General features: G+C 44.2%; 1 protein-coding gene across 1 annotated transcript in view; it reads right to left on the bottom strand.

The window, feature by feature from the left end:
* LOC308252615 (zinc finger protein 624-like) overlaps positions 1 to 10,027 on the bottom strand; it is a gene marked incomplete at its 3' end in the record, with an annotated part of 54,204 nt that extends 44,177 nt beyond the window's left edge. Inside the window, exons 1-4 of the mRNA XM_080677394.1 lie at positions 9,999 to 10,027; positions 8,727 to 8,846; positions 4,805 to 4,891; positions 2,622 to 2,684 (exon numbers count right to left, since the gene is read on the bottom strand). Coding sequence (XP_080533520.1) covers positions 2,622 to 2,684; positions 4,805 to 4,837 — 96 coding nt within the window. The 5' untranslated portion in view covers positions 4,838 to 4,891; positions 8,727 to 8,846; positions 9,999 to 10,027. The remainder of the gene's footprint in view (positions 1 to 2,621; positions 2,685 to 4,804; positions 4,892 to 8,726; positions 8,847 to 9,998) is intronic.
* Between the last annotated feature and the right edge of the window lie 16,844 nt (positions 10,028 to 26,871).

Raw genomic sequence — 26,871 nt, 5'->3', positions numbered from 1 at the left:
GGGGCATGGGGCGGCCTAGGTGAGGGGCCTGTGGTGGTTTGTAGGCCAGCCACATCTCCCGGCGACCCAAGGGGAGGCCTTGGTATCTGGGATTTATTTATCTTCTATAATTGAAACTTTGTAGCCTTCAGCAGAGCCAAGCCTCCTTCTTGCTCCATGGCCACAGCCATTTTTGTTGGGATTTATTTATCTTCTATAATTGAAACTTTGTAGCCTTGAGTGGAGGCCTGGGCCAGCCAGGGTGTGCTGAAAGCTTGGCTTCCTCCATTGCCGGGGAAACTCAAGCCTCCTGCTCACTCCATGGCTGCAGCCATCTTGGTTGGGTTAATTTGCATACTTGCTCCTGATTGGCTGGTGGGCATGGCTTGTGGGTGTAGCAGAGTGATGGTTAATTTGCACATTACTCTTTTATTAGATAGGACTAGAGGCCCGGTGCACGGATTCGTGCACCGGTGGGGTCCCTCAGCCTGGCCTGCACCCTTTCCCATTGCAGGACCACTTGGGGGATGTTGGACTGCCAGTTTTGGCCCGATCCCCATAGGCCAGGCCGACATCCCCAGAGAGATGTAGTAGTGCTCAAAGCAGCAGGTGGCCGGGGAGAGCCCGCGCCACTCCGCTCATCCTGGCCCCGCTGTGCCTGCTGCCACTGCCGCTCGGTAAGCTCGCTGAACAGCACTCCTGCTGTGGAGCACACTGACCACCAGGGGGCAGCTCCTGTGTTGAGCATCTGCCCCCTGGTGATCAGTGCATGTCATAGCAATCAGTCATTAGGTCACTTAAGGCTCATATATATATATAGACTAGAGGCCTCGTGCACAAATTTTGTGCATGGGGGTAAGGGAGTCCCTCAGCCCAGCTTGCACCCTCTCCAATCCGGGACCCCTCAGGGGATGTCCGACTGCCTCTCGCAATCCGGGACTGCTGGCTCCTAACTGCTCACCTGCCTGCTTGCCTGATCACCCCTAACCATCTATGCCTGCCTGCCTGATTGCCCCTAACTTCTCCCCTGCTGGCCTGATTGCCCCTAACTGCCTCTCCCTGCACCTGGGACCCAGGATTCCCTCCTCTGGCTGGTCACAGGCATACAGGACCCAGGCTTCCCTCCATCTGGCTGGCTGCAGGCACCCAGGACCTGGACCTCCCTCCCTCTGGCCAGCCACAGGCACCCAGGACCCTGGCTGGCTTCGCTTGGGCCAGCTGCAGCCACAGGGGACCATGGGTGGGTGGCTTTGCCCGGGCCGCAGGCATGTGGAGCGTCCCTCTCCCGGGCCGCAGGTGCATGTGCAGCTGCTGGCGCCCGGGACTGCAGGGCAGGCAGCTTGTCCAACTCCCGGGCCACAGCCCCAGCCGCTTGTCCCTCTCCCAGGATGCAGGCGTAGGCGCAGCCACTGGCGCCTGGGACCGCAGGGCAGACAGCTTGTCCCTCTCCCATGCCGCAGCCTGGCTGGTCCCCATTCCTCTCTTGCAAGCTCATTTGTGCCTGGCTGGTCCCCATTCCTCTCTCCCCAGTGTTGAGTGTCTGAGCAGTTATGGCGTGATGACCGTTTGCATATTAGCTCTTTATTATATAGGATATTATATGTACTATTTTGACATGTAATTTTTTTCAGTAACATAATTACTACACTTATCTTTCTTCTAATTAATTTCCTTTCAATGTGCATGAATCCGTGCACCATGTCACTAGCAAAGACATAATTCTAAAGAAAAGAGAAAGGGGCTGGACTTCTTCCACATAAAATAAAAAACACACCATAATTCTCTTAAAAGTATAATCAACACATGTACATCAAAGACGTACTAAGTCATTAATGAGATGTAAGCAAGCTTGACAAGCTGGCTCATAGCAGGTATGATAAACAGATGTATAGACAGTGGGAAAAGAATGCTGAAGATTGCAAAATTAGATAGAAACCTGGTAAATGCCCAAAGGACAATAAAACCGATCGTTACTTTTGGGAGTACATTTTCTCCTAGGTAGAAATAATTTGAAACTTTTCAATTTTCTACAAGTTAACATCTAACTTTAAGGGTTTGAATATTAATCAATAATAAATACTGAGTCAAACAACAAAACCTTCCCTGCTATGTGAGATGACCCTTAGATAGGCTGGTCTAATATGACACTGAATGGGCATATCTTTGGCCTTATTTCTAGGTTTTGGATAATTTATCTTAATACAATTTATTCATTTATGATTTTGATATTTTTTTCTGGAAAAAGCAGGTAGATTCTATAAACTTAACAAATATAATGAAATAAGAGTATCTAAACAAATTAAACTCATCTTAAGGATGGGAATATTCTTAAAAAATAGGAACTGATGTTGATGTATTCTTGATATTTTTAATGGTTTTGGGTCTTACAATGTGAAGCCAGAATCAGACCATGTGATAGAGGATACTTCATTAGCAATTATGATGTGACTATCTGCCAATTATGGCTGCCACTACTGAGAGAAATGAAATTTGTCAAATTAATGCTAACAGCCCTGGGATTACCACAGCTATCACTTAAGATGATATTCATTGTGAACATGCAATGGGCTGCAAACATTACAAGTTGGGGGCAGTAAAAGAGCATTCTCTTTATTTCCCTTACATACAATGGTAAGTATTACCTTTACCAATGCTGGTTCTTCTGCCTGAAGATGATCTTCACCTGGCTGGGAAACTTCAGGACTCTGAGGGATACAGAATAAGAACACTCAATGATAGGCTGCCTCTGACCTCCCACAGAGCCTCAAAAAGCACCCACAGTCCACTGTGGATGTAGTATATATGGGGATGACCTCTTTTACTGTTTTATTTAGGGCTGGCTGATATCAAGGTCCCATAGTAACATCCAATCATAATCTCCTTTCACCTTGTTTGAAACTATAACAAACACACACACGCACACTACAGGCTTTCAAAAAAGAACCTATCAAAACAAAAATAAACTTATAATAAGAGGCCTTTAGATACTATGTAATTCTCCTTTTTCATAAGGGGATGAAATCTATTCCTCAGAAAGCATCTATCTTGCTCAAGAATAATATTCAAAATCTACCAACACCATCTGTTTTCTACAGTTGGATCATTACAGTGTTAGGGAGGGCAGCATTTCTCGGTACTCAGGAAATATTTTCAGGGACCTCTCATAACATTGTTTTCTTCCAAACCTTAGAAACTTTCTCTCTACAAGGGCCTGATTTATAGAAGAAATGAAATTTTACTATACCTTCTTGTAGCGCTTATCAATTTTAGATTTTGTGTCATTTAAAAAATATATGGGTAAAGGTATTTACTTAAATTTCATTGAAAAAAATGTTATCTTAGCTCTCCCCTCCCAAGTTGGTACAATTATGTGAACTTCAATCTCTGATAATGAGGGATGGGTTTGATCAGGCCAATACTACTAGTAGACAGATACTTTGGGTCTACTAATTAAGACTAATATTTTTGTTTTTATTAATCTTTTCAAGGGTATGTTTTAAGGACTAGTTACATGTTATATATATGACTACGAAGAATAAAAGATCACTACTACAGGTTATTATGGATCATACTATAACAAATACTATTTGTAGGCAGTACCTTTCTTCTGAATCTGCATATTTCAAAAGTCACTGCTAAAACAGCTTTCATGCCAAAACCGGTTTGGCTCAGTGGATAGAGCGTCGGCCTGCGGACTGAAGAGTCCCGGGTTCGATTCCGGTCAAGGGCATGTACCTTGGTTGCGGGCACATCCCCATTACAGGGTGTGCAGGAGGCAGCTGATCGATGTTTCTCTCTCATCGATGTTTCTAACTCTCTATCCCTCTCCCTTCCTCTCTGTAAAAAATCAATAAAATATATTAAAAAAAAATAAAACAGTTTTCATCACATCAATACCCATCTCAAACACACCTGTGCACACGCGTGCACGCACGCACGCGCATACACACTTCAATGTCTTCAGAGAAACATTAAAAAATTCAGCTTAAATATCTCATTTCCACTACCTTTCAATTTTCCACCTTGAATCACTAACTCACCCACTGTTTCTCTGCCTCAGAGTCTTGCCCCAAACTTCTTTCTCACCTGAAGTACCTTCACAAATACTTTGACAATTTAAACTCCTATTTGTAATTGAATACCAGTTTAAATCTATCCTCATGAGCTTTCCATGACCAATTTAGCCCATACTAAAGTACCATTTCTTTCCTTACATAGAACTCATCATCTTTATCATATTGCTATACAACTATTACTTACCTAAATAAATTAGGTAACTATTTCTTTTGTGCCTTATCTCAATGAGACTGTAAGCTGCCTATAGCCACACACTGTGTCTTAAAATTCTTCTCTCCATGTCATCTATTAGGCTTCATTACTTCTTAATGGGTAAAAAAGAGGAAATCATTGAGAGTGTGCACAAGGGGAATGCTCCCTATGAATTAAGAGATTGAGTGTGTGTGTGTACATTTATTTTTTCCCAAAATTTTCTAAATGAAATTTTCCAATAGAAAAATATCCCATTTTACTACCCCATAAATCACTGAAATTTCCTGGAAACAATACACATTTAACATCGTAAGTAAATTCCCAGACTGCCTATCATATCTAAAGATAGCCCTGATATTTTTTGAAAGATCTTGAAATTTGCTTCAGCATGTGTATTGAATCTTCCTATAGAAGATTACAGCCTTTACTCACAAATCAAACAATTTGATTCAGTTACCAGGAGGGATGTGGGCAAGGTAGAGAAGTCACAAGACTTCAGGAAAAGACGCCCTCAGACCCAGACAGCAGATCAGAAACAAAGGGAACCCAAACTTACCAGAGATCCAGCTGAAGAAATCACAGCAGCCATGATCTCTGCCTTTTTGTTCCTCTCCCTAGAAGGAGTGGAGTCCTACAGACATGTCTGAGAAAGAGAAATAAGCCATGAAAATCAGTCCTGTCTTGGCAATCTCAGACCTACCATGTTGGAATCCTGACATGCAAGTAAGTATGACTTCCCTGAAGAACACAAGATTAACCCCCAAGATCAGAGAGAAAAAAAGATTGTTTTTTCTCCTGGAGATCTTGAGATTTTTAATACTATTAAATGTAGCCACACATAGGAGGCCAAACATTGTGCAAGAAGCTTTTAAAATACTTCTCATTTGATCTTCACATCAACCCAATGGGAATTATATATATAGATGAGAAAACTGAAGATTAGAAAAATTAATTTACTTATCCTAAGCTATCCAGGACTCCAAATCAGTCTAATTCCAATGTCCACACTGTTGGAAGCTACCCATTGTCTTCACTTTCAGAAAAGTGTAAACAAGGAGCCCGAATGCTGGTGAACCTTGAGCTCTGGCAAGGGCCAAAGCTATGCACAGATTGTTTAGTCGAGAAAATGGTGGCTCAAGCAATTTCCTGATCAAATAGTCTCAAAGTAAATCTTTACTAATATTTACTGACCTTTAAGATAGTCTGTCTGTTACCAGAATTGCCTGCCTAAGGGCAATATGTGTATCTAAAATTGAATAAAAGGTTGGCAGGGCCTGGGCACCAGTGAAGTCCTTCCCCTAGAGTTGGACTCTCCGCTTGGCCCCCCATGATTTCCAAATTCATATTTCTTGTCTAGTCTTGTCATTTGTATGCAGCCCTTCTCCAGGTCCTGAACCCAAGCCACGTGGGACGTGGCATCTCACACCACACCTTTTCCACTAAATCAGCTTGTTGTGATGTGAAAAATTGATACGTGGAGCCCTTTGAAAATGGAGACAGAGCAACTACCTGCTACCTCTTTTTTTTTTTTATATAATGGTTCTTTTTTTAAAAAATATATCTTTTGCGGAAACCGGTTTGGCTCAGTGGATAGAGCGTCGGCCTGCGGACTGAAGGGTCCCAGGTTCGATTCCGGTCAAGGGCATGTACCTTGGTTGCGGGCACATCCCCAGTAGGGGGTGTGCAGGAGGCAGCTGATCGATGTTTCTCTCTCATCGATGTTTCTAGCTCTCTATCCCTCTCCCTTCCTCTCTGTAAAATATCAATAAAATATATTTAAAATATATATATATATCTTTATTGATTTCAGAGAAGGGAGAGGGAAAGAGAGATAGAAACATCAATGATGAGGGAGAGGGAAAGAGAGGCAGAAACATCAATGATGACAGAGAATCATTGATTGGCTGCCTCCTGCACGTCCCCCACTGGGATCAAGCCTGCAACTCAAGCATGTGCCATTGACCGGAATCGAACCTGGGACCCTTCAGTCCACAGGCTGATGCTCTATCCACTGAGCCAAACCAGCTAGGGCTACCTGGCACCTCTTGTTCCTTGAAACTTAGGAATATTTGAACTTGGTAAAATAACCTTTGGACTGGGCCACAGCAACACTGTCTTACAAAAAATTGTTTGTAAATCCAACAGGAAAAGCAGACATCCTGACCAGAAGGTCGGAGGATTCTTTCTAAAGACAGAATCAGTAAGCAACCATGTGGAGCTAAAGAGGAACTCAGCTTGTTAGTAGCAGTTGCCTGGCCCCTAAATTAGTGACTCTCTGCTTAACCTGTCAAATCTGCTCCTGCCCTGAATGGGCACCTGGCTTCCCTAAGATTCAGTACTGAGCTTTTGCTCAATAAACATAGCAAATTTTAATCTAATCTGAAATGATATGACTATCTTCTGAAAAATAAGAATTATAATAAATAAAGCAAGGCTATTATAAATTCAAAGAATATTAGAGATACAGAGTATATTGAAACATACACTCAAAAGTTATTTTCAAGCATTCATGCAGCATTTGCTAAAATTAAACATATGTTACTGACCAAGGAAAATATAAATAAAAAAGAAGAAATTGAATACACTACATTCTCTAACCATGATGTGGTAGAATTACAAATATAAATGGAAGCTTGAAGGGAGAAGGGAAAACCCCATATCACATGGAAATTAAAATAAACCCTCCTGAATAGCTAGTAAGTCAGAGAGAACTCTGAGTTAGAAAATAAGAGTATTATAGATTTAAAATGCATAGGTTGCTGCCAAAGCTTTAAAGAGAATAAATTTATATCCCTGAATACTTTCAGTAAAAATTTTAGAAATAATGAAAATATTAAACATTCAACTGAAGAGAAATAATTAACAACCCATAAAGAAGAAACAATAAAGAAAGAAACTAATGAATAAGAAAAACAATCAAACAAAAATAGCTGTCAAAGGCAGGAGCTGATTCTCTAAATATTGAAATATACAAGCCACAGACCAGTCAAAAAGAAAAAAAAATACCAATAAACCAAAAATAGAAACAAGAAAGGGTCTATAACCCATAAAACGTCATAAAACAAAATGCCAAAAAAAAAATCCCAAAGAACAATTTTTGTTAAAACTTTTCTAAAATGGACTCAAACAGCAGAGAACTTAAGTTGGCCAACATAGCAGAGACTGCTCATTGCCTTCCAATACTCAGTCTCCCTTCCTACTTGACAGAGGCTTAAAGTCTCAGCAGGCCACAAGGTCATCCAGCTAGAGACATTCCCCAGCCTCCTTACAGGCAGGTTTGCCATGCCACTATATTTCAGCAAATGGGATCGGAATAAAAGAGATGCTATGCAATTTCCAGGTCACACCTTTAAAAGGGAGCTGCTTGCCCTCCAGTTCTCTGTCTCCCTTCCCAATGGCCTGAAATACACAGTAAGAGAGTGACCCAGCTTCCACTATAGAGAGGACAACCCCCTAGACTCACAGGGGTCCTCAAACTGCGGCCCGCCGAGGACATTTATCCGGCCCGCCGGGTGCCGCTGCCTGTCCTGCTTAGCAGCCGACTCGTCCCGGGCCCGCAATGCACATAGGAATTTGTTCATAGTTGTTTTTTTTAAACTATAGTCCGGCCCTCCAACGGTCTGAGGGACAGTGAACTGGCCCCCTGTTTAAAATGTTTGAGGATGAGCGTGGTGGAGCAAAAAGACAGATCAAACCTGGTTTCTAGATGAGCTTATGGACCAGAGCTGCCTCCCAGACCCACCCGCATCGCTGCCAGCCACCTACCAACTCAGACTTTTACATGAGAAAGAAATAAGTTGTCTTTCTTGTCCAAACCACTTGGACAGCTCTGTTAAAGCTGCAAAACTAAATTCCTAACCAACAGAGTGAATGATCATCAAATAAAAATTTAAAGGTATCAGGTAAGCAGGAGAGAGAGAGAGCAGGGTTTAGTTAAATCAAGAAAAAATGTGAATATCTTAAGAATGTAGTTTATTCCATGACACTAGGGGGTTTCACTAGACACAATGAGAAGATTTTGGTGGAAGAGAAACAATAAGAAGTTGAGGGAGGAAAAACACAGTGTAGTGTGGAGGTAAGACTTGAATAAAAGAATCATCTGAAAGGATTCCTATATTGAAGCCTCAGGTTACCATTAAAAGAGGTTTTTCTCTATACCAGTGTTTCTCTACCTTTTTTCAGGTCATGATGCCTTTGCAGATCTAATGAAAATTATGACTCTTCTCCCAGAAAACTCCCACATATAATTAGAAGGTTCTTAAATCTGAGGACTGAAAAAGCTCACGAGGCATGTTCATTAAAAAGAAAATTATTTGGCCCCATCCCAGATCTAAGTCAGGACCTCTACTCTAGGTCTGAGGAACTGAAATTTACATGGTCAACCAGTATGTTGCTAAATACTGTTCTAAAGATAACTCCTGAAACCCAAATTAAAGACCCTTCTTTACAAACTTAAAAATCCAATTGAAATGTTTTACCAAAAGGATTCTCAAGTCCAGGCACCGCTGGGCGCCCTGCCTTAGCTCCCTCAGCTGAGTTTCTGCTTCATGCTTGGAGTTTCTTGAACGACTCTTCATCTCACAGCGCAGCAGCAGTACCTGTGCCACGTTTAAACACAATTTAAAACAATAATTGAAGCTGTTCTAACAAATATTAACAATGGCTACATATCAACACCCCGTAGATCTTAACTTTTGGGGAATCCATCTGAGAATTTGACCTTGTCCACAGAATAATGCACATATTATTTCAGGCAGTTTGAAGCCCGACCCTTTCACATCCATCCACTGACCCCCAAGTTAAGAAGTCCAGTTTTATAAGGTTGGAAAGAAAAAAAAAAGGCTGAAAAATAACAAGTGAAAACTATTTTTTCCAAAACACTGCTTATGTGGCTTAAGGTATTTTCAATTCCAAGGAACTACAGTAATGGCTTTCTGCATCTTTAAAACTTATTAAGAATGATCTGAATCATCATTTCTTTTTAAATTTGTAGAGATTAATTTCTCTTTGGCAATATGCCAGTAGATAATGCTAGTCTAATATGTTTAACAACCAAACTACAACAAACGTGTTTTCAATTTTATAATCAGAATAAACAATGGCATTTAAAATTTAATATATTCAGTTTAATCTCAATTGTGTAAAATAATACACAGAAAAAGACTGCAAGTAGTAAGCCAAACCTACAACCTGGGCCTGTGATATTTACCCTTCTTTCTATTTTTCCATACTTTCCAAGTAGACAATAAGAAGTATTTATATATACATAAGAGTTTGATACAGCAGTAAAATTCCAGAGTAGCTTGCACACCCCCAGCTTCTAATATTGGTTTGGCTACTGTGGACATGTGATTATAAGCAAGTCACTTAAGCATAATGAGTCAGACATTAACAAATGAGACTAACCAAATAATGTTTCTACTTTTGCCTTTGACATTGTGCAGAAGAAATTAGGCCAACATTTCCTCAGCGCCATAATTTCCTAGCTAATTGTTTCTGGATGTTGTGACTTGACCCAAGCCGTCTTCCCAAGCACTGCAGAAGTATCAGACTTAGGAGAAACTTCACTTGCTGTGGCTCCTAAGCCAGTGCAGTTATTTAAAAATAATGAGAACTTCTGCGCCATGGACCCGAGAAGCATTTCTCAACTAAAGCAATACCATTGTCAGGTCAGGGAGAGATGAGCGACTTAAAGGTGGTTATTTGAAATGCCGTGAAATGAGCATTCAAGGAAAAGGTGGCTGGGTTACCCAAGGCAGGAGATCGTCCACCTGTCAGGTCGCTCAACGGGAAACCCAGCTCCATCCTGCGAGTTCAGAAGCCAGGTCAGAGACAGTCCCTCCCGCAGCCTCACCCTCTTTCCCGGACTGCCCTTCTCTGCCCACAGCGGGGACCTGCGGCTGAGGGCCCCCAGCTCAGCCCCGTGGGGGGCGTTCCCAAGCCCAGCGCGCCGAGGGCCCGATCGCCTCGGGCAGGAGGCCGAGCGGACTCTGAGTCCGACCTGGCGGGCGGGAGGCCCAGCCCCAGGTGCCCCAGGGGCGGGTCTGCGGGTACAGGGCTCTACAGGGGCGTCCACGCCTGCGTGCCAGGCGACAGCGCCGGGAGATGCGGCAGTTCCTGACTAGGCGTCTGGGGCGTGAGTACCTAGCGGCCCTACTGCGCACGCGCGAGGGCCCCGCCGCGGAGCAGGGCGGGAGCGTCCTGGCCAGGGCGCCGGTAGGCGCGGCCGCCAGCTCGACAGTGCGCCTGCGCGGCGGCGTGGGAACTACAGCGCCCAGAGTCCTCAGCGCCTCACCTTGTTCTCTGTTATGAGGGAGTTGGCTGTGTTTATCGTGAATTTGGGTGACCTGGAAAATTCAATCAAATTGAATAAGTTTTTGTATTGAGAGGCCACAACTGTGTGTCAAGCCCTACCAAGACGCTAGCGTCACAAAGAGGAATGACACAACCTGTGCCTCAGAACATTTCTCTGTGACTAAGGAAAGAGCCACTAGGACAGGTAGCCTATGACTAGATAAAACCCCAAACGCCCGCAGGTGCGTGGCCACGCCTTTGCTGGTCTTGTCTTCAAATTCTTTTTTTAAAAAATAATTCTTTATTGTTCAGATTATTACAGATGTTTCTCTTCCCCCCCCCCCCCATAACTCCCCTCCACCTGATTCCCCACCCCACTCCATGCCCATACCCCCCCGCCACTGTCTTCATCCATAGGTGTAAGATTTTTGTCCAATCTCTTCCCGCACCCCTCACACCCCCTTCCCCTGCTAGAACTGTCAGTCCACTCCCTTTCTATGTCCCTGATTCTATTATTTTTATCAGTCCATTCTGTTCATCAGATTTTTTATTCACTTGATTTTTAGATTCACTTGTTGATAGATATGTATTTGTTGTCATTTTGTTCATAATTTTTATCTTTACCTTTTTCTTCTTCCTCTTCTTAAAGAATACTCTTCAGCATTTCATATAGTCCTGGTTTGGTGGTGATGAACTCCTTTAGCTTTTTCTTGTCTGTGAAGCTCTTTATCTGACCTTCAATTCTGAATGATAGCTTTGCTGGGTAGAGTAGTCTTGGTTGTAGGTTCTTGCTATTCATCACTTTGAATATTTCTTGCCACTCCCTTCTGGCCTGCATAGTTTCTGTTGAGAAATCAGCTGACAGTCATATGGGTACTCCCTTGTAGGTAACTAACTGTTTTTCTCTTGCTGCTTTCAAGATTCTCTTTTTGGCTTTTGCCCTTGGCATTTTAATTATGATGTGTCTTGGTGTGGTCCTCTTTGGATTCCTCTTGTTTGGGGTTCTCTGCACTTCCTGGACTTGTAAGTCTATTTCTTTCACCAGGTAGGGAAAGTTTTCTGTCATTATTTCTTCTAATAGGTTTTCAATATTTTGCTCTCTCTCTTCTGGCACCCCAATAATTCGGATGTTGGTATCCTTAAAGTTGTCCCAGAGGCTCCTTCCACTATCTTCATATTTTTGGATTCTTTTTTCTTTTTGTTTTTCTGGTTAGGTGTTTTTTGTTTTCTCATATTTCAGATCTTTGCTTTGATTCTTGGGGTCCTTTCATCTACTGTTGACTTTCTGTATATTCTTTATTTCAGATAGTGTATGCTTAATTTCTGACTGGTCCTTTTTCATTTTTTTGGCATTTTCATTAAGTTCCTTAAAGGTCTCAATAAGTTCCTCAGTGGTTTTTAGAAGATTCTTGAGTAACCTTATAAATGTGGTTTTGAACTCTATGTCCAGTAGTTTGCTTTCCTCCATTTCTTTCATTCATGACGTGTTTCTTTGTCTCCACATTTTGCTGCTTCCCTGTGTTGATGGGGTGGTTTTCTGTGGTAGGTGACCTATAGGGCCCAGTGGCTCAGCCTCCCCTATCACCTGAGGTGGACACTCTTGGTGCACCCCTTTGTGGGCTGAGTGCAAAGTCTTGTTGTAGTTAAGCCTTGATTGCTGTTGGTACACTGGGAGGACTTGACCTCTAGGCCAATTGTCTGTGAGACCTGCTGTGTCTATAACGGAAGAACTGCTATGCAGGTGACACCCTTATGGGGCAGGACTTGTTTCAGTGGGGCTTTGGTGCTCACTGAGTCTGCCTCTTAAATGTGTCACTTATGGATGTAAGGAGTTGAAATCTGGTGTTGTCTCACACTGACCACTAGGTACACTGGCTTCTGGATCTCCAATGGGGTGCAGGTCAGCTACTGTCTGAGGCCACCCAGCAGGAGCTACAGCAAGAACTGCAGATTTCTCCTCTTTGCTTGGGGTTTGGAGGTTTTGGAGCTGTCTGACCAGAGCTGCAGTTTGTTAGGTTAAGCTGCGATAGGGCAGGCCATTTATATGCAAAAGCCACTGCGCAGAGCTTGGGTGTGTTGGTAAATTGTGCGGGGCGGGGTCTCAGGGAGTCACTAGACTAGGGAGTGGCAAACAGCGATGGTTGCCAGTCAGCCGTCTCTGAGTCTCTGAGTTTCTGTGTCCCCACGTCCCACACCCCAGTGCAGTAAACAATGATTCCTGCGCACACCTCTGCAAGAAAGCCATCCTCACTCTCCAACCCGATTGCAGACAGTCCAGCTTCTCCCCATAGGAGTCTTGGTCCCCAGAGTCTCGCCAGAAACTGGAATTCAGAATAATCGGGAGCTTGTCTCTCTTCGGGTTAAAAAAAACAGCGCACCCGGCCGCCAGCTGCCAGCCTGATTCACGTGCCTCTGTACCTCAGCTTTTCCGCGCTTGTGCACGTCTCAATGCTCTTTTCTCTTTCCTTCTAGTTGTAGAACTTCTATTCAGCCAGCTTTCCCGTGGTTCTGGGTGATAGACGTTTTGTCTTTTAGTTGTAGTTTTGGTGTGGTGGTGAGAGGCAGCACATACAGGTGTATACCTTATGCCACCATCTTGGTTTCGTCCGGTTGATTCTTTCTTATATGTACCCGGAACACTAGGACACTGCACGACTGTGCATAGCAACAATGAGGAAGAACACCTGTGGCCCAGGTCTTCAGGTGACTGCTCAGACCCACAGCACATCCAGCTGCTCTTCGCTTGGTGCTGTCAGAACATTTCAGTGCACGCAACCTCCAAGAAGCATGCCACGCGGTGGGAAAGTTCATCCAAGAAAGTGTCTTCCCTGGGCTCTGACATTGCTTGCACTTGTCATCGTGATTCTTAGAGCGCTTGATTTTCATGAACTTAAATCCTCTATGTATTTAATCTCTTCTTCATGGTCTTCAGTGTTTAGCACACCATTGACTTTTAACATCTGGATTTCATCCTCAGATCCCTTATGTTTCACTCCAATGAAGCAATTTTTGTGTCCAGGAATCGAACTGTGACCTCCTGGTTCATAGTTCAATGTTCAACCAAAGAGCCATGCCACTTGGGCAACAATTCGTTTTTGATTACTGTTTTGCAGAAGCTCTCTCTGGGCTTCTATTTTGCTGATAATGTGGCTCTTGGGGGCAGGGGCCACTTCTTCCGCGAGTTGGCGGAGAAGAAGTTCCAGGGTGCTGAGCGGCTCTTAAAGTTGCAAAACCAGCACAGTGGCCGCCTTCTCTTCCAGGACGTGCTGAGGCCTCCCAGGGTGAGTGGGCAAAACTCAGGGCCATGGAAGCCGCCTGCCTTGGAGAGGAGCCTGAACCAGGCCCTTTGGGAGCTGCAGGCCCTGGGTTCTACCTGCACAGGCCCTTATCCTGTGACTCCTGCAGAATCCTTGTCTTCAAATTCTTGACTGAAAACACTGGTAATGCCTTTAGTATAATTTTTGGGTCTTTGGACTGGAGCTTCTCTCTTGGCTTAACTAGACTCTTGATTCCTATAATTACAGGCTGTTGTTGTTTCTTGTGATTAAGCCCCTATCCCAGTGGTTGGCAAATTCATTAGTCAACAGAGTGGCAAACGGCGGTTCGCGAGCCCCATGTGTAAGCAGTTTGCCGACCACTGGCTTATCCAAATAATTTTAATATACAATGTGATTAATATATTATACCATACAATTAATAGTATTATTAATACACAGTGTTATTAATGGTGATATATATGTATTATAGAATAATAATTACTATTTTCTTAAATATTTTTCATTGATTTTCAGGGAGAGAGAAACACCAATGTGAGATCAAAACATCCATGGACTGCCTCCTGCATGTCCCCCGCCCCTGCCCCCCTTCCCCCAACACACACACACTGGGGATAAAGCTGGCAACCTGGGCATGTGTCCTGACCAGGAATCAGGCAACCTTTCAGTGCACAGGACAACGCCCAACCAACTGAGCCACACCTGCCAGGGCTCTATGATTATTTTTAAAGGCATGCTTTCCTTTGCCTCAGTTCCATGGCTTTAATGCCCAAAAGCCATATTCTCCACAAACAATTTTCAAGGGCTCTAGGGCAGCTTCCCTCAACCATGAGACTGTTTCCTCTCTAATTCATTCCTACTCTGTGAGCCTTGGATTCTGTGCTGCTTTGTGTATGAGGCCCACTCAAGGTCAGCCCCCTCCAGATGGGGATTTGCAGGGAAAAATAAAGCTCAGTGAAACTGAACACAGTATAAAATGGCTGTTGAGGTCTCAAGGAGCCAATGGATAACTTTTAGGAAAGTATGACATAACCCAATGACCTTTGAACTATCAGGGGAAAAAAATACAAGGGGGAAATGAAACTCCTGGAGATAACAAATACGATATCCAAAATGAAAAATATACTGGATTGGATTAAGAGCAGGTTAGACACTGCAAAAGAAAATATTAGTGAAGTCAAAGACATACAAATAGAAACTGCCCAAAATGAAACAGGGAGAAAAAAGATGGAGAATGAGCAGAGCAGCAGTGAGTTATGGAAAAATATAAAGCAGTCTAACTATGTGTAATTAGAATTCTAGAAGGAAAGGAGAGAGAGTGAGGGAGTAGAAAAATACTTGAAGAAATAATGGCTAAATATTTTCAAAATTTGAAGAAAATTATAAATCCAAAGATTCAAGAAGCTCAATGAAATTCAAATAAAAGACATGAAGAAAACCACATTAAGGCACCTTATAATCACACTGCTACAAACCAGTAATAAAGGAAAAATTTAAAAACAGAGGAACAAAGATAATGTACAGGGGTGGGCAAAAGTAGGTTTACAATTGAAATACAAACAAATAATATAATAATTAATAAATAATAATACAAGAATAAACGTTCATGTACTCACAACTGTAGACCTACTTTTGTCCACCCTGTAGTACTAGGAAACAAAGATAATTCTCATAGAAAAAAAGTAAGATAGAAGACAATGGAACAACATCTTTAAAGTATTCAAAGAAAGAAACCCATCAGCCCAGAAATGTATACCCATCAAAAATATTTTTATGAATGAAGGTGAACTGGTAGTAGGATAAGATGGAGTAAACACACTTCTCCCTATATCTGCCAAGTACAGCTAAAACCCTTCAATCCTCTATATAATAAAGACGTAATATGCAAATTGACCCTCACACCCTCATGTCATAAGATGGCCACCCCCATGTCATCGTCACAAGATGGCTGCCCCCACATTGTCACAAGATGGCCGGCAGGGGAGGGCAGTTGGGGGTGACCGGGCCTGCAGGGGAGGGCAGTTGGGGGTGATCGGGCTGGCAGGGGAGCAGTTAGGTGCCAATCAGGCTGGCAGGGGAGTGGTTAGGGAGCTATCAGGCTGGCAGGCAGAATGGTTAGGGGCAATCAGGCAGCCAGGCAGGCAAGTGGTTAGGGGACAGCAGTCCTGGATTGTGAGAGGGATGTCTAAGGGGTCCCAGATTGGAGAGGGTGCAGGCTGGGCTGAGGGACACCCTCCCTGCCCCAGGGCATGAATTTTGTGCACTGGGCCTCTAGTATTATATATAAGGCAATTATATATAAAGCAAGTATAAGAAGACTCTGAAAGCTGGACAGAAGGTAGTCCAGGTAGCAACCTTAAGACCTGAGGAAAGACACAGCGGTGAGTTGCCTAGGCTGTCTTTTCCTTCATTTACCCTGGCCTGGGTTCTGGAGAAGCTGGCAACCCAACTTGTCAATTGGTGTAGATTTTTAAAAAGCCCCAAGAAAATCCTGGTCTCTCCAGCCAAGGGACCAATAAAAAAGCAGCCTAGCATGACAGAAAACTTAAAAACACACACCACTCCACTCCTGTCAAACACTACAGAAAAAACTAGTCCCACCTCATCCCAATCAGCAAAGGCTGTGTGGGGAACTTAGATGCTAGTGCCCCATGTTGGGCTGCCAGTTGGGAGTGTCTCCCCCAACGTCCCGCATGGTTCAGGGTTCAGGCTCTGGAGGAGGCTGCACGCAAATGAAAGAGACTAGAAAATATTAATTTGGAAATATTGGGGGCCAGGCAGGAGCCCAACTCAAGGGGAAGGACTCCACCCCACTCTGACCTTGCTATCCCTTTTATTAAGACTACTAGAGGCCCGGTGCATGAAATTCGTGCATGGGGGGGTGTGTGTCCCTCAGCCCAGCCTGCACCCTTTCCAATCTGGGACCCCTCGAGGGATGTCCGACTGCCCGTTTAGGCCCGATCCCACTGGGCCTCACAATCCAGGACTGCTGGCTCCCAACTGCTCGCCTGCTTACCTTCCTGATTGCTCCTAACCGCTTCTGCCTGCCAGCCTGATCACCCCCTAACCACTCCCCTGCCAGCCTGATTAATGCCTAAGTGCTCCCCTGCCAGCCTGGTCGCCCCTAACTGCCCTCCCCTGCAGGCCTGGGTCCCTCCTAACTGCCTTTCTCTGCAGGCCTGGTCGCCCCCAACTGCCCTCCCCTGCAGGCTTGATCGCACCCAACTGCCCTCCCTTGCAGGCCTGGTCCCTCCCAACTGCCCTCCCTTGCTGGCCATCTTGTGTCCACATGGGGGCAGGATCTTTCACCACATGGGGGCAGCCATCTTGTGTGTTGGAGTGATGGTCAATCTGCATATTACTCTTTTATTAGGTAGGATAGAGGCCTGGTGCACGGGTGGGGGCCAGCTGGTTTGCCCTGAAGGATGTTCCGGATCAGGGTGGGGGTTCCCTTGGGGTGTGAGGCGGCCTGGGCAAGGGGCCTGTGGTGGTTTGCAGGCCAGCCACGCCCCCTGGTGACCCAAGCGGAGGCCCTGGTATCTGGGGTTTATTTATCTTCTACAATTGAAACTTTGTAGCCTGGAGCGGAGCCAAGCCTTCTGCTTACTCCATGGCGGCAGCCTTTTTTGGGGGGATTTATGTATCTTCTATAATTGAAACTTTGTAGCCTTAAGCAGAGGCCTGGGCCAGCCAGGGTGTGTGGAAAGCTTGGCTTCCTGCATCACCGGGGGCAACCCTAGCCTCCTGCTCTTTCCAGTTGCATGGCTGCCGCCATTTCTTTCTTTCTTTTTTTTTTTTAAATATATTTTATTGATATTTCACAGAGAGGAAGGGAGAGGGATAGAGAGCTAGAAACATCGATGAGAGAGAAACATCGATCAGCTGCCTCCTGCACACCTCCCACTGGGGATGTGCCTGCAACCAAGGTACGTGCCCTTGACCGGAATCGAACCTGGGACCTTTCAGTCCACAGGCCGACGCTCTATCCACTGAGCCAAACTGGTTTCAGCCATTTCTGTTTGGGTTTATGTATCTTCTATCATTGAAACTTTGTAGCATTGAGTGGAGGCCTAGGCCAGCAAGGGCAGGCAGAAAGCTTGGCTTCCTCCATTGCCAGGGAAACCCAAGCCTCCCTCCTGCTCTCTGTGGCCCTAGCCATCTTGGTTGGGTTTATTTGCATATTCGCTCTGATTGGCTGGTGGGCATGGCTTGTGGGTGTAGCGGAGTGAGGGTTAATGTGCATATTACTCTTTTATTAGATAGGATGGGATACACCCACAGCCTTTAGGCAGGCAATTCCAATAATAGCCAATCAGCAAGAATTTACATAAGACTAAAAGGTGGATGTTGCTTTAGCTACCATTGTCTTAACTAAACAGTGGGTGGTTGGCTCTGACCTTTCAGAGCTTCAAGGTTGACCAGCCTTCTGGGTTCCTTGTCCACACCTCTCTGCTAGTGAAGACAATGGGTGGCTTCCAACACTTAGATTTCCACCCTTACCTATGAGGTGTCCCTCTGTCCCTGCAGGGGTGCTGTCAGGAGAGGCCGTGTGCAGAGCTGGGACTGTCATTTACACCTGTGTTGTTAAGCCTTCCCCCATGCAATGTCAGTGGCCTCTGTGTGGAAGTAATAGACTGCCTCTCCCCTCCAGACAAAGTGTTGTCAGTGGTGGTGGCCTAGTGGGGAACCTGAAATTCCACTCCTGCCCAGTAGTAACAAGAAGTCCCCCTCTGTAGAGCTATTAATAGAGGCTGAGTAACTTGAACTTCCAACCCCACCAAACAATAAATAACAAGGAGGTGGTGACCTTCCTTCTCTCACCAGAGTGGTGTCAGAGAAGGCCTGCTAAAATGTAAGATTTAAATTAAAATCCACAGTTTACTACATAATACTCAAAGTGTCCCCAAATTTGGCAAAAGACACAAATATGAAAATTCAAGAAGTGGAGAAAATGCCAAGCAGAATAAACACAAAGAAATCCAGTCTAAGAAAGATAATAATCAAATTACTGAGTGTTAGGGTTGCCGAAGAAGGAACACATGAGGCCAAAGGGGTAAGGGATTATAAATTTATTAGGTTATCTGGATACTAGATGGGCTGAGCCCCCAAATGGTTTCAGCACCCAAAGATGGGGAGTCAGAGTTTTTTAGAGGACTCTAAGCAGGCTTTTTCTGGGTGGAGAATTCTCTGTACAGGTCTGGATCCTGGGAAAGTCTGGAGGGGAGAGATAATAGTCTTAGCAAGTGGAATATGGTCTTAGCAACTGGAATGTGGTCTAAGCGAAAGGAAATGTCTATTGTGAAGTGGCCTAAGGTCAGTTCCCAGGGAAGGGGTATCAATTCAATTATTTGATCAAACCTAACATTCCAGCCTCCCCCCCCCCTTTTTTTTTATGGAATAGGGACAAAAGTCATATCTTCTGTAATTACTTCCTGCTGATGGGGGGCAGGCATCAAGATCATAAAGGGATGGACTTTGATTGTAGTAGACTGGAACACTGTATAGATTCCTCCTGGATGGAGCAAGGGGTTGCAGCAGCATGATTTCCCTGAAAGAGTGGTTGGTGAAGGCTCAAAGTGGTCTTGAAGGAAAGATGAAAAATGGCACAGAATACATGGGCCAAAAACAAAGATGAGGAATAGGAATGTTAATGATCCTAAGAAGGGAAGTAGCCAGATATACCAATTTATATTCTTTAGCTAGTAGTCCCATGAATTTGATTGACATTCTCTGATCTTTGCAGCCCTCTCTGTTAGTTTTTAGGCAGCATCCCTGGCTAGGCCAGACTGATGGACATAAAAACAATATTCTTCCTCTAGAAAGAGGCATAGGCCTCCTTTCTCTGCTGCTAGGAGGTCTAGTCCTCTCTGATTTTGGAGGGTGACAGCTGTTAGTGAGTCTATCTGATCCTGAATTTGAACTAAACTTTTTGGCAATGTCATCTAGGCTTTCTTGTAGGTCCTGAGACAGGATTTCAAAATATGATAGAGCAGTAGTTAGGTGCCCTGTGCCCTTCCCAACCCCTGCTGTGATGCCAAGGGTTATTAGGATTATCTGGACTGCCCTTTTGTGTTGTACCTGATGGGTTACAGGAACAGGTAAAGACTGGTTATTGGGGGCTACATCTATATTGGGTCAGAGACGAGAGAATGGGTTCCTGTCCAGTTGGTGGGGCAGATATATGTGTTTTCCCCACAGAGGAAGAAAAATCCCTGATCATGGAGACAAGCTGAAAGGTATAGGGAGAAAAGGTGGGCTAAAGGGTATGAGTTTCCTTTCCTCAGTTCTGCGTTCCAAACTGAGAGGGTAGTTGCCATAGCACTACTGTTAAGGGGTGACAGATGAGTAGTTGAGATTCTATTGCAGTGAAAGTGGGTTGGAATGCTAGAATGGGGTGTTATCCAAGGGAAAAGCGAAAGGGAAGGAAAGGTTCAGTTAATTTGCTAGAAAGGCTCACAGAACTCAGAGAGGCATTTAACTTACTAGGTCACCATCTATAATAATAAAAGCATAATATGCTAATTAGACCTGATGTCCTTCCAGACAAAGCCAGGACTGCAAGGGAAGCGGTGCCGGCAGCTGGGGAAAGAAAAGCATACTCTTGCATGAATTTTTGTGCATCTGGCCTCTAGTTTTATTATAAAAGGATATAATGCAGGAATAGCCAGATGGAAGAATGCTTAGGACAAGGTGTGGGGAAAGGGCATGGAGCTTCCATGTTCACTCCAAACACATTACTTTCCCCAAATTCCACATATTCACCAACCTGGAAGCTCTGTGAACCCCATCTGGCCGTTTGAGTTTTATAAAGTCTTCATTCCACAGGCATGGTTGATGAAATCATTGGTCATCAGTTATTGATTCAACCTTGAGCCCTTCTCCCCTCTCAAAAGGGCAGGGCGTTGGAGTGAAAGTTCTGATCCTCTAATCACATGGTTGGCTCTCCTGGCAACCAGCTCCTACTCTTCAGTGGGGCTTAGTTAATCTAAACTTACTTATCAGTAAATCTTATTACTTCCATATCTTTAAGATTATGAAAAATCTAACATTATGGATTTAATTGCATTGAGTTGTACTTGTGACAAACTTTTTGATTATCAACAATTGTGTTGCTCTGTAGTTAGCTTATACACAGTACATAATTTCCAAAGGACCTTGTAGGGAGTGGCTATAGAGTTAAGTCTCGGACTGACCTGTTGGCAAAGCCACAAACAAGTCCCAGCTTAAAGGGCACAGCCCTCTTAGCATAATTAAGCTTGACTTTATGACGCCCCCTAAATCCTTCCTGGGCTGTGGGAGGTGCAGCAAGTGCTGCCAAAACAAGTGAAACTGAAAAGAACATTGTAACTATGTGACCACTACCTTGTTTACCTCTGGCTATAAAATAAAGGCTCAGCTTGCTGTCTGGATCTTTTCTCTGTGGTTCAGCCAGGCACAGGAAGATCCACCTAAACCCAGCTTATTCTCTTTGTCTTTTCTAAATCCTTCGCCACCCTCCCTCAGGCTTGCCAAACCCTTTGGCTGTGCTGGCACGGCACAGGACCTTAGTTAACTTTAAGACCTAGAATTGTTAATAAAATGAGGTAATTGTATTTTGTAGCCTGAGCACATATACACATGAAATTGTGGCTGATCTGCTGACTGACCTCACCAGCACAAAACAGAAGCTGGACCTGCAATTGCTTTGCCTTCCCCTGAATTTTTCATTTGGTGTCTCTGATTCCTGGATTACAAGTGTGTGTTTAGCTCCATGGCAAAGGGTCCTGGTTTCTGTAGGACACTTCGGCCATCAAGGTCAGAGGCATCAAGAATGGACACAGGTTTCAGTCTGCCTTTATGATGTTCAGCCCCTACTCAAGGGACCCCGGCCTATTTATGATCTTCCTTTGTTTACTGCTTGTGGACATAAAGCATCAGACACAGAGACATCTTTGCAGAGACTGTTACTCAGCCCCCATAATTCCCAGAGCAGGTCTCTTTACAGACAGTAACTGGAACTCCCCTGGAGAGGATCCATGACTTTTTGGCTGAAAACAAATTTCCCTCCGATTACACCCAGGAAGGCTTATTGCTGGGACGGTGGGAATCATGTGCCCTGTTTTGATGGCCACAATAATTATACCCTCTTTGCAATACTGGAACATAAAATTCTTTTCTGATAAGATCATATAAAGTAATGAAAGCAAAACCAGAAATGCGAGTTTGATGGCTTTTGCTCCTAAGAAATATAATTTTACATAGATAATGAAGAAACGTCTCTATCAATTGTCCGGAATTAGACTCCTCTGTGAAAGTAGTTTCATCAGTGGGTGTGGATAACTAGCTCAACTCTCATCTAATAGATTATGGATTCAGTTAACTGTAAACATAATTGTGCTTTTCTACACCCAAATGACCTTAAATAACAGTTGTGAATCTACAAAAATATATATTTGTAAATATAAGCTCTATAATTGAAGCACTTACTAGTAAGTTTGCAATCTTACTAGTGATTATTTTATTGGTGATTTTTTCATGAAATGGAAATAGTATTAAGATTTCAAAATCTTATTATAATCTACACTATTTGTCTTAATAGCAAAGAGGTATTCAAATGCATTTATTGAAGTATAACATACACACCAAAAAAAACTACAGAAATCACAACTCTACTACTCAATGATTTATCACAAAGCGAATACACCCTTGTAACTACAACACAGTTCAAGAAAAAAGTGGCAACCCAGAAGCTCTGCTCCTCGTAGTCCCCAATCACCACCCATTCCATCTTACCAAATTTAACAATCATCTAGTGTTTAAGAATACAGATTAGTATTGCTTATTGTGTAAATTTGTGTATTTAGGACCATACAGTAGGAATTATTCTGTCTGGCTTCCCCCCCCCCCCTTAGCATTATATCTGTGACATTCATCCATGTGCTAATTGCTTTGTCACGGAACAATTCATTCATTTTTGCTGCTCTGCGGTATTCTTTGAATGAATATACCACATTTATCAATTCTGCGGTTTATGGATATTTGGTTAATTTCCAGTTTGGGGCTATTAGCAATAATGCAATTGTGATCATTCTTTTTAGTTTCTCCCCCTTCCTCACCCCTTCCCCCCAATACATAGGATTTATTCAGTGGCATCAGGAGTACAAAATATCAAACAGAAAGCTGCCCCTCCCCCCACGGTCCCTCTGTGTCAATGCCAGTGAGGTCAGCCTGGCAAGGCTGCGTTTGCTCCGGCCCTCAGGCTTCAAACAGGGCACAGCTGTCGCAGAACACTTTCTCATGGACCTCACTGCAGTCCACAGGGCGCACAGGGTGCAGGCCACAACCCACTGTGAGCGGGCCACGGTCCTGTCCACAGCTCTCACGCACGCGGAGCAGGCTCTGTGCACTGCCCCAGCTGCGTGGCCTTAGAAGGCCTGGGCTCCATTCCTGGTCAGTCGGCCCACGTGTGGCCAAGGGGCCTCCATGGGGCCTGGCTTCGGGGACTCTGGTAGGTCAAACACAGTGCAGCCTTCCTCTCACGCGTGGTCCAGGTAGGAGCTGTCTGTTCTTCTCGTAGATCTCCTGCGAGTACCGTTTGGCGCACACGCACACGTCGCGGCCCAGCTCCTCCCAGCCCACGCGGACCTTGGGCTGCAGCGGGCCGTGTCCCCATAGGGGCAGCCCCCTTGGGCATCGCCCCTGGCCAGGGAGTTCGACCTAGTTTCTTTTGGTTCATATGCACGGATATTTGAGTTAAGTATGGACCTACCAATAAAATAGCTTGGTCAAAGTGACTGCATATGTTCAAATATAATACATGTCATTGAAAAGTTTTCCAAAGGTATTTGATCACTATGCAATTCATCGACCAGTTTAAGAGAGTTCTAATTATAACATCTCTTCTTGTCTTGATGGCCACAGTAGAAACCATGATAGTCATAGTTATTCCCTCTATGAAATCCTGGGACTTATTTAAAAGTAAAGTGAGATTACTTTCTCATTTCAGCTATTCTGCTTAGTTGGTGGTGGTATTTTATCTTTATTTATTTTGATATTTTAATTATTAAAAGGCCTGAGCACATTGTTATATGTGTTTGTTAAAAAATTGCCCTAGCTGGTTTGGCTCAGTGGATAGAGCGTCGGCCTGCAGACTGAGGGGTCCCAGGTTTGATTCCAGTCAAGGGCGTGTACCTTGGTTGTGGGCACATTCCCAGTGGGGAGTGTGCAGGAGGCAGCTGATCAATGTTTCTAACTCTATCCCTCTCCCTTCTTCTCTGTACAAAATCAATAAAATATATTTAAAAATTTTTTTATATACTGTTTTTAAGGGTTGTTTTGCATTTTTCTACTGTGCAGTTAATCTTTCTAAATGATTTTGAGACATTTAAAGAAATCTTTTTTTTTTTTCTTGTTTATTTCTGACCCAGGGGAGGGGGAATCAGGCCTTGGAGGTCAGGGCTAGGAATGACATGGAGTTTTCCCCTGACACCCTTACATGCTCTTCATTTTTTAACTCTGTGTATCTGAAAACATTTTTGTTCAGTTGTAAGCAGTTGCTTTGAACTTGCTGTATTATGGGGCCTCTCAGTAAACTTACATTCGGATAGGGTGAAAAGACAACATGCTCTGTGACAAGTGCAGTGCCAGGGGTCAGTGCGAGGGAGTACAGGGCTGAGGAGTCAGGAGGAGGGTTGCTTTGAGGAAGAAAGAAACTGAAGCAAGAGACTGAGAGGAAGTCAGACTTGTTAAGAAAAGTTAGCTATGCTGGGGGATTTGACAGAAGACCAGGGCTTAGTGAGGGCATGTCAGACTCAAAGACCAGTGTGTGCAAGTGTCCTGGGGTAAGAGCAACTGAAAGCTGGAGCCATAGATGTTCTCTGCTCTAGTGAGTACATATCTCATGTTTAGTTTGGCTCTAAAAGTCCCGTATTATCAAAAATGACCCAAAACTCCCAGCTAGAGGGGCTGGGGAGGGGCAAAGGCACCAGCAGCTTCCCCACCCACTCTCAGGCCAGGGCACTTTCCAGTGATAGAGACAGGTGGGACAGGACTCCATAGACATGGGCTGGATTGCCCAGAGGCCAGGATACCCGAGCAAACCTGGAGGGACAGCAGAGGGAAGGTTGGTAGAAAAGGCGTCTCCCATGTGACACCCCGTGAGTCACCTTCCGTCGGACAGTGACACTTTTTATGCCCCCCAAGTCCCTCATTCCCCATTACGAACAACCAAAAGCCCTGTGGAGCAAAGTACTACGAGGCCAAACCCGGCTGGACTGACGGGAAGCGATCTGCCGCCACCTGACCCCACTAAGGGTCAACACTGAGACCAGCGGAGGCACCTGGGTACAGTGGCACTGCGTGCCCCCTGACCCTGCGGCACGTGGGAATGGAGGGGAACCGCGTGGGAACGGAGGGGAACCGTCGGGAAAGGCGGAAAGGGCAGGAACCAGCCCGGGGTACAAGCCTCTGCCACTTACCTGGTGAGGCCGGGTGAGCATAAAAAAATAAATTCTTGATATAAATTCCTGTGACTTTTTTTCAGTTAAATGTGAAAATGTATTCTCCCACTAAAAAAAAATGTTATTTATTTTAGGGAGAGCGAGCTTGATTTGATTGATTCACTTATCCATGCCTTCATTGGTCGACTCTAGTAAGTGCCCTGATGGGGATCAAATCTGTAACCCTGGTGTATTAGGGCAACTCTCCAATCAACTGAACGACCCAGCTAGGATGAAAACAAAGTTTCTTAATGGATAATCTTTGGATACTTAGATAAGTTTTAAGAAAAAAAAGAGCCACTTAACATATTTGCATTTTGTATAGTTTTTATCTCTTATTTTTATGTTATCGAAGAGGTCTAATTTTGGGTTATGTTAATGTATCTGCTTACTTAATTTTTTTGTTATTTGAAAATAACCTGAAACTTACAGAAACTATGTATTAGAATAGATATCCATGTTCTCTTCAGCAAGATTTACTTACTGTTAATATTTTATTGTTTTAGCATTTCTTCTCTATACACATATTTTTTCTCAATAATTTGAGACAAAATTGCATACATTATACTTTTTTACCCTTAAAAACTTCAGTGTGCATTTCTCAATAAGGATATTATTTTACACTAGAGGCCCGATGCATGGAATTCGTGTGTGTGTGGGGGTGTCCCTCAGCCCGGCCTGCACCTTCTCCAATATGGGATCCCTCGGATATCCCTCTCGCAATCCAGGACCACTGGCTTCTAACCACTCACCTGCCTGCCTGCCTAATGCCCCCAACTGCCCTCCCCTGCCGGCCTGGTTGCCCCCAATTGCCCTCCCCTGTAGGCCTGGTTGGCCCCAATTGCCCTCCCCTGCCAGCCTGATCTCGCCCCCAATTGTCTTCCCCTGCCAGCCTGGTTGCCCCCAATTGCCCTCCCCTGCCAGCCTGATTGCCCCTAACACCCTGCCAGCCTGATCTCACCCCTAACTGCTTTCCCCTGCCAGCCTGATCTCGCCCCTAACTGCCTCTGCTTTGGCCCCCACCACCATGGCTTTGTCCAGAAGGAAGTCGGACGTCCAGAAGATGGCCAGTTGACCTGGTCTAATTAGCATATTACCCTTTTATTAGAGTAGATAACCATGGCATAGTTATGAACTTCAGTAAATGTAACATCAATGCAATACATTTATCCACTCTACTGCTTGTACTGAAGTTTTGAAAAACAGAACCAATAGTGACCTTTATAGTATTTCCCCTCATAGTTCTCATGTCTCTTTTAATGTGGAATAAGTATTCAGTCTTTGTCTTTTATGACATTAACATTTTTGAAGAATTCCGTTCTTTTGTTTTAAATAGTCCTCATTTTGAGGTTTGTTGAATGTTTCCTCATGATGAAATTCCAGTTATGCATTCCCTAATATCACATAAATTATGTTGTGTCCTCATAGGATCAAATCTGAAGCGCTCAATGGCCATCTACCTCTTGTTCATGATATTAGTTTTGATCATGCAAATCAAGGTGTTTCCCTTATAATATTATTATACAATTAAATTATTTTTGATCCTCACCCGAGGATATATTTTTATTGATTTGAGA

This window comes from Plecotus auritus, assembly GCF_963455305.1.
Source record: "Plecotus auritus genome assembly, chromosome: 7".
Lineage (NCBI taxonomy): Eukaryota > Metazoa > Chordata > Mammalia > Chiroptera > Vespertilionidae > Plecotus > Plecotus auritus.
This window is presented reverse-complemented; position numbering and strand designations above follow the sequence as displayed.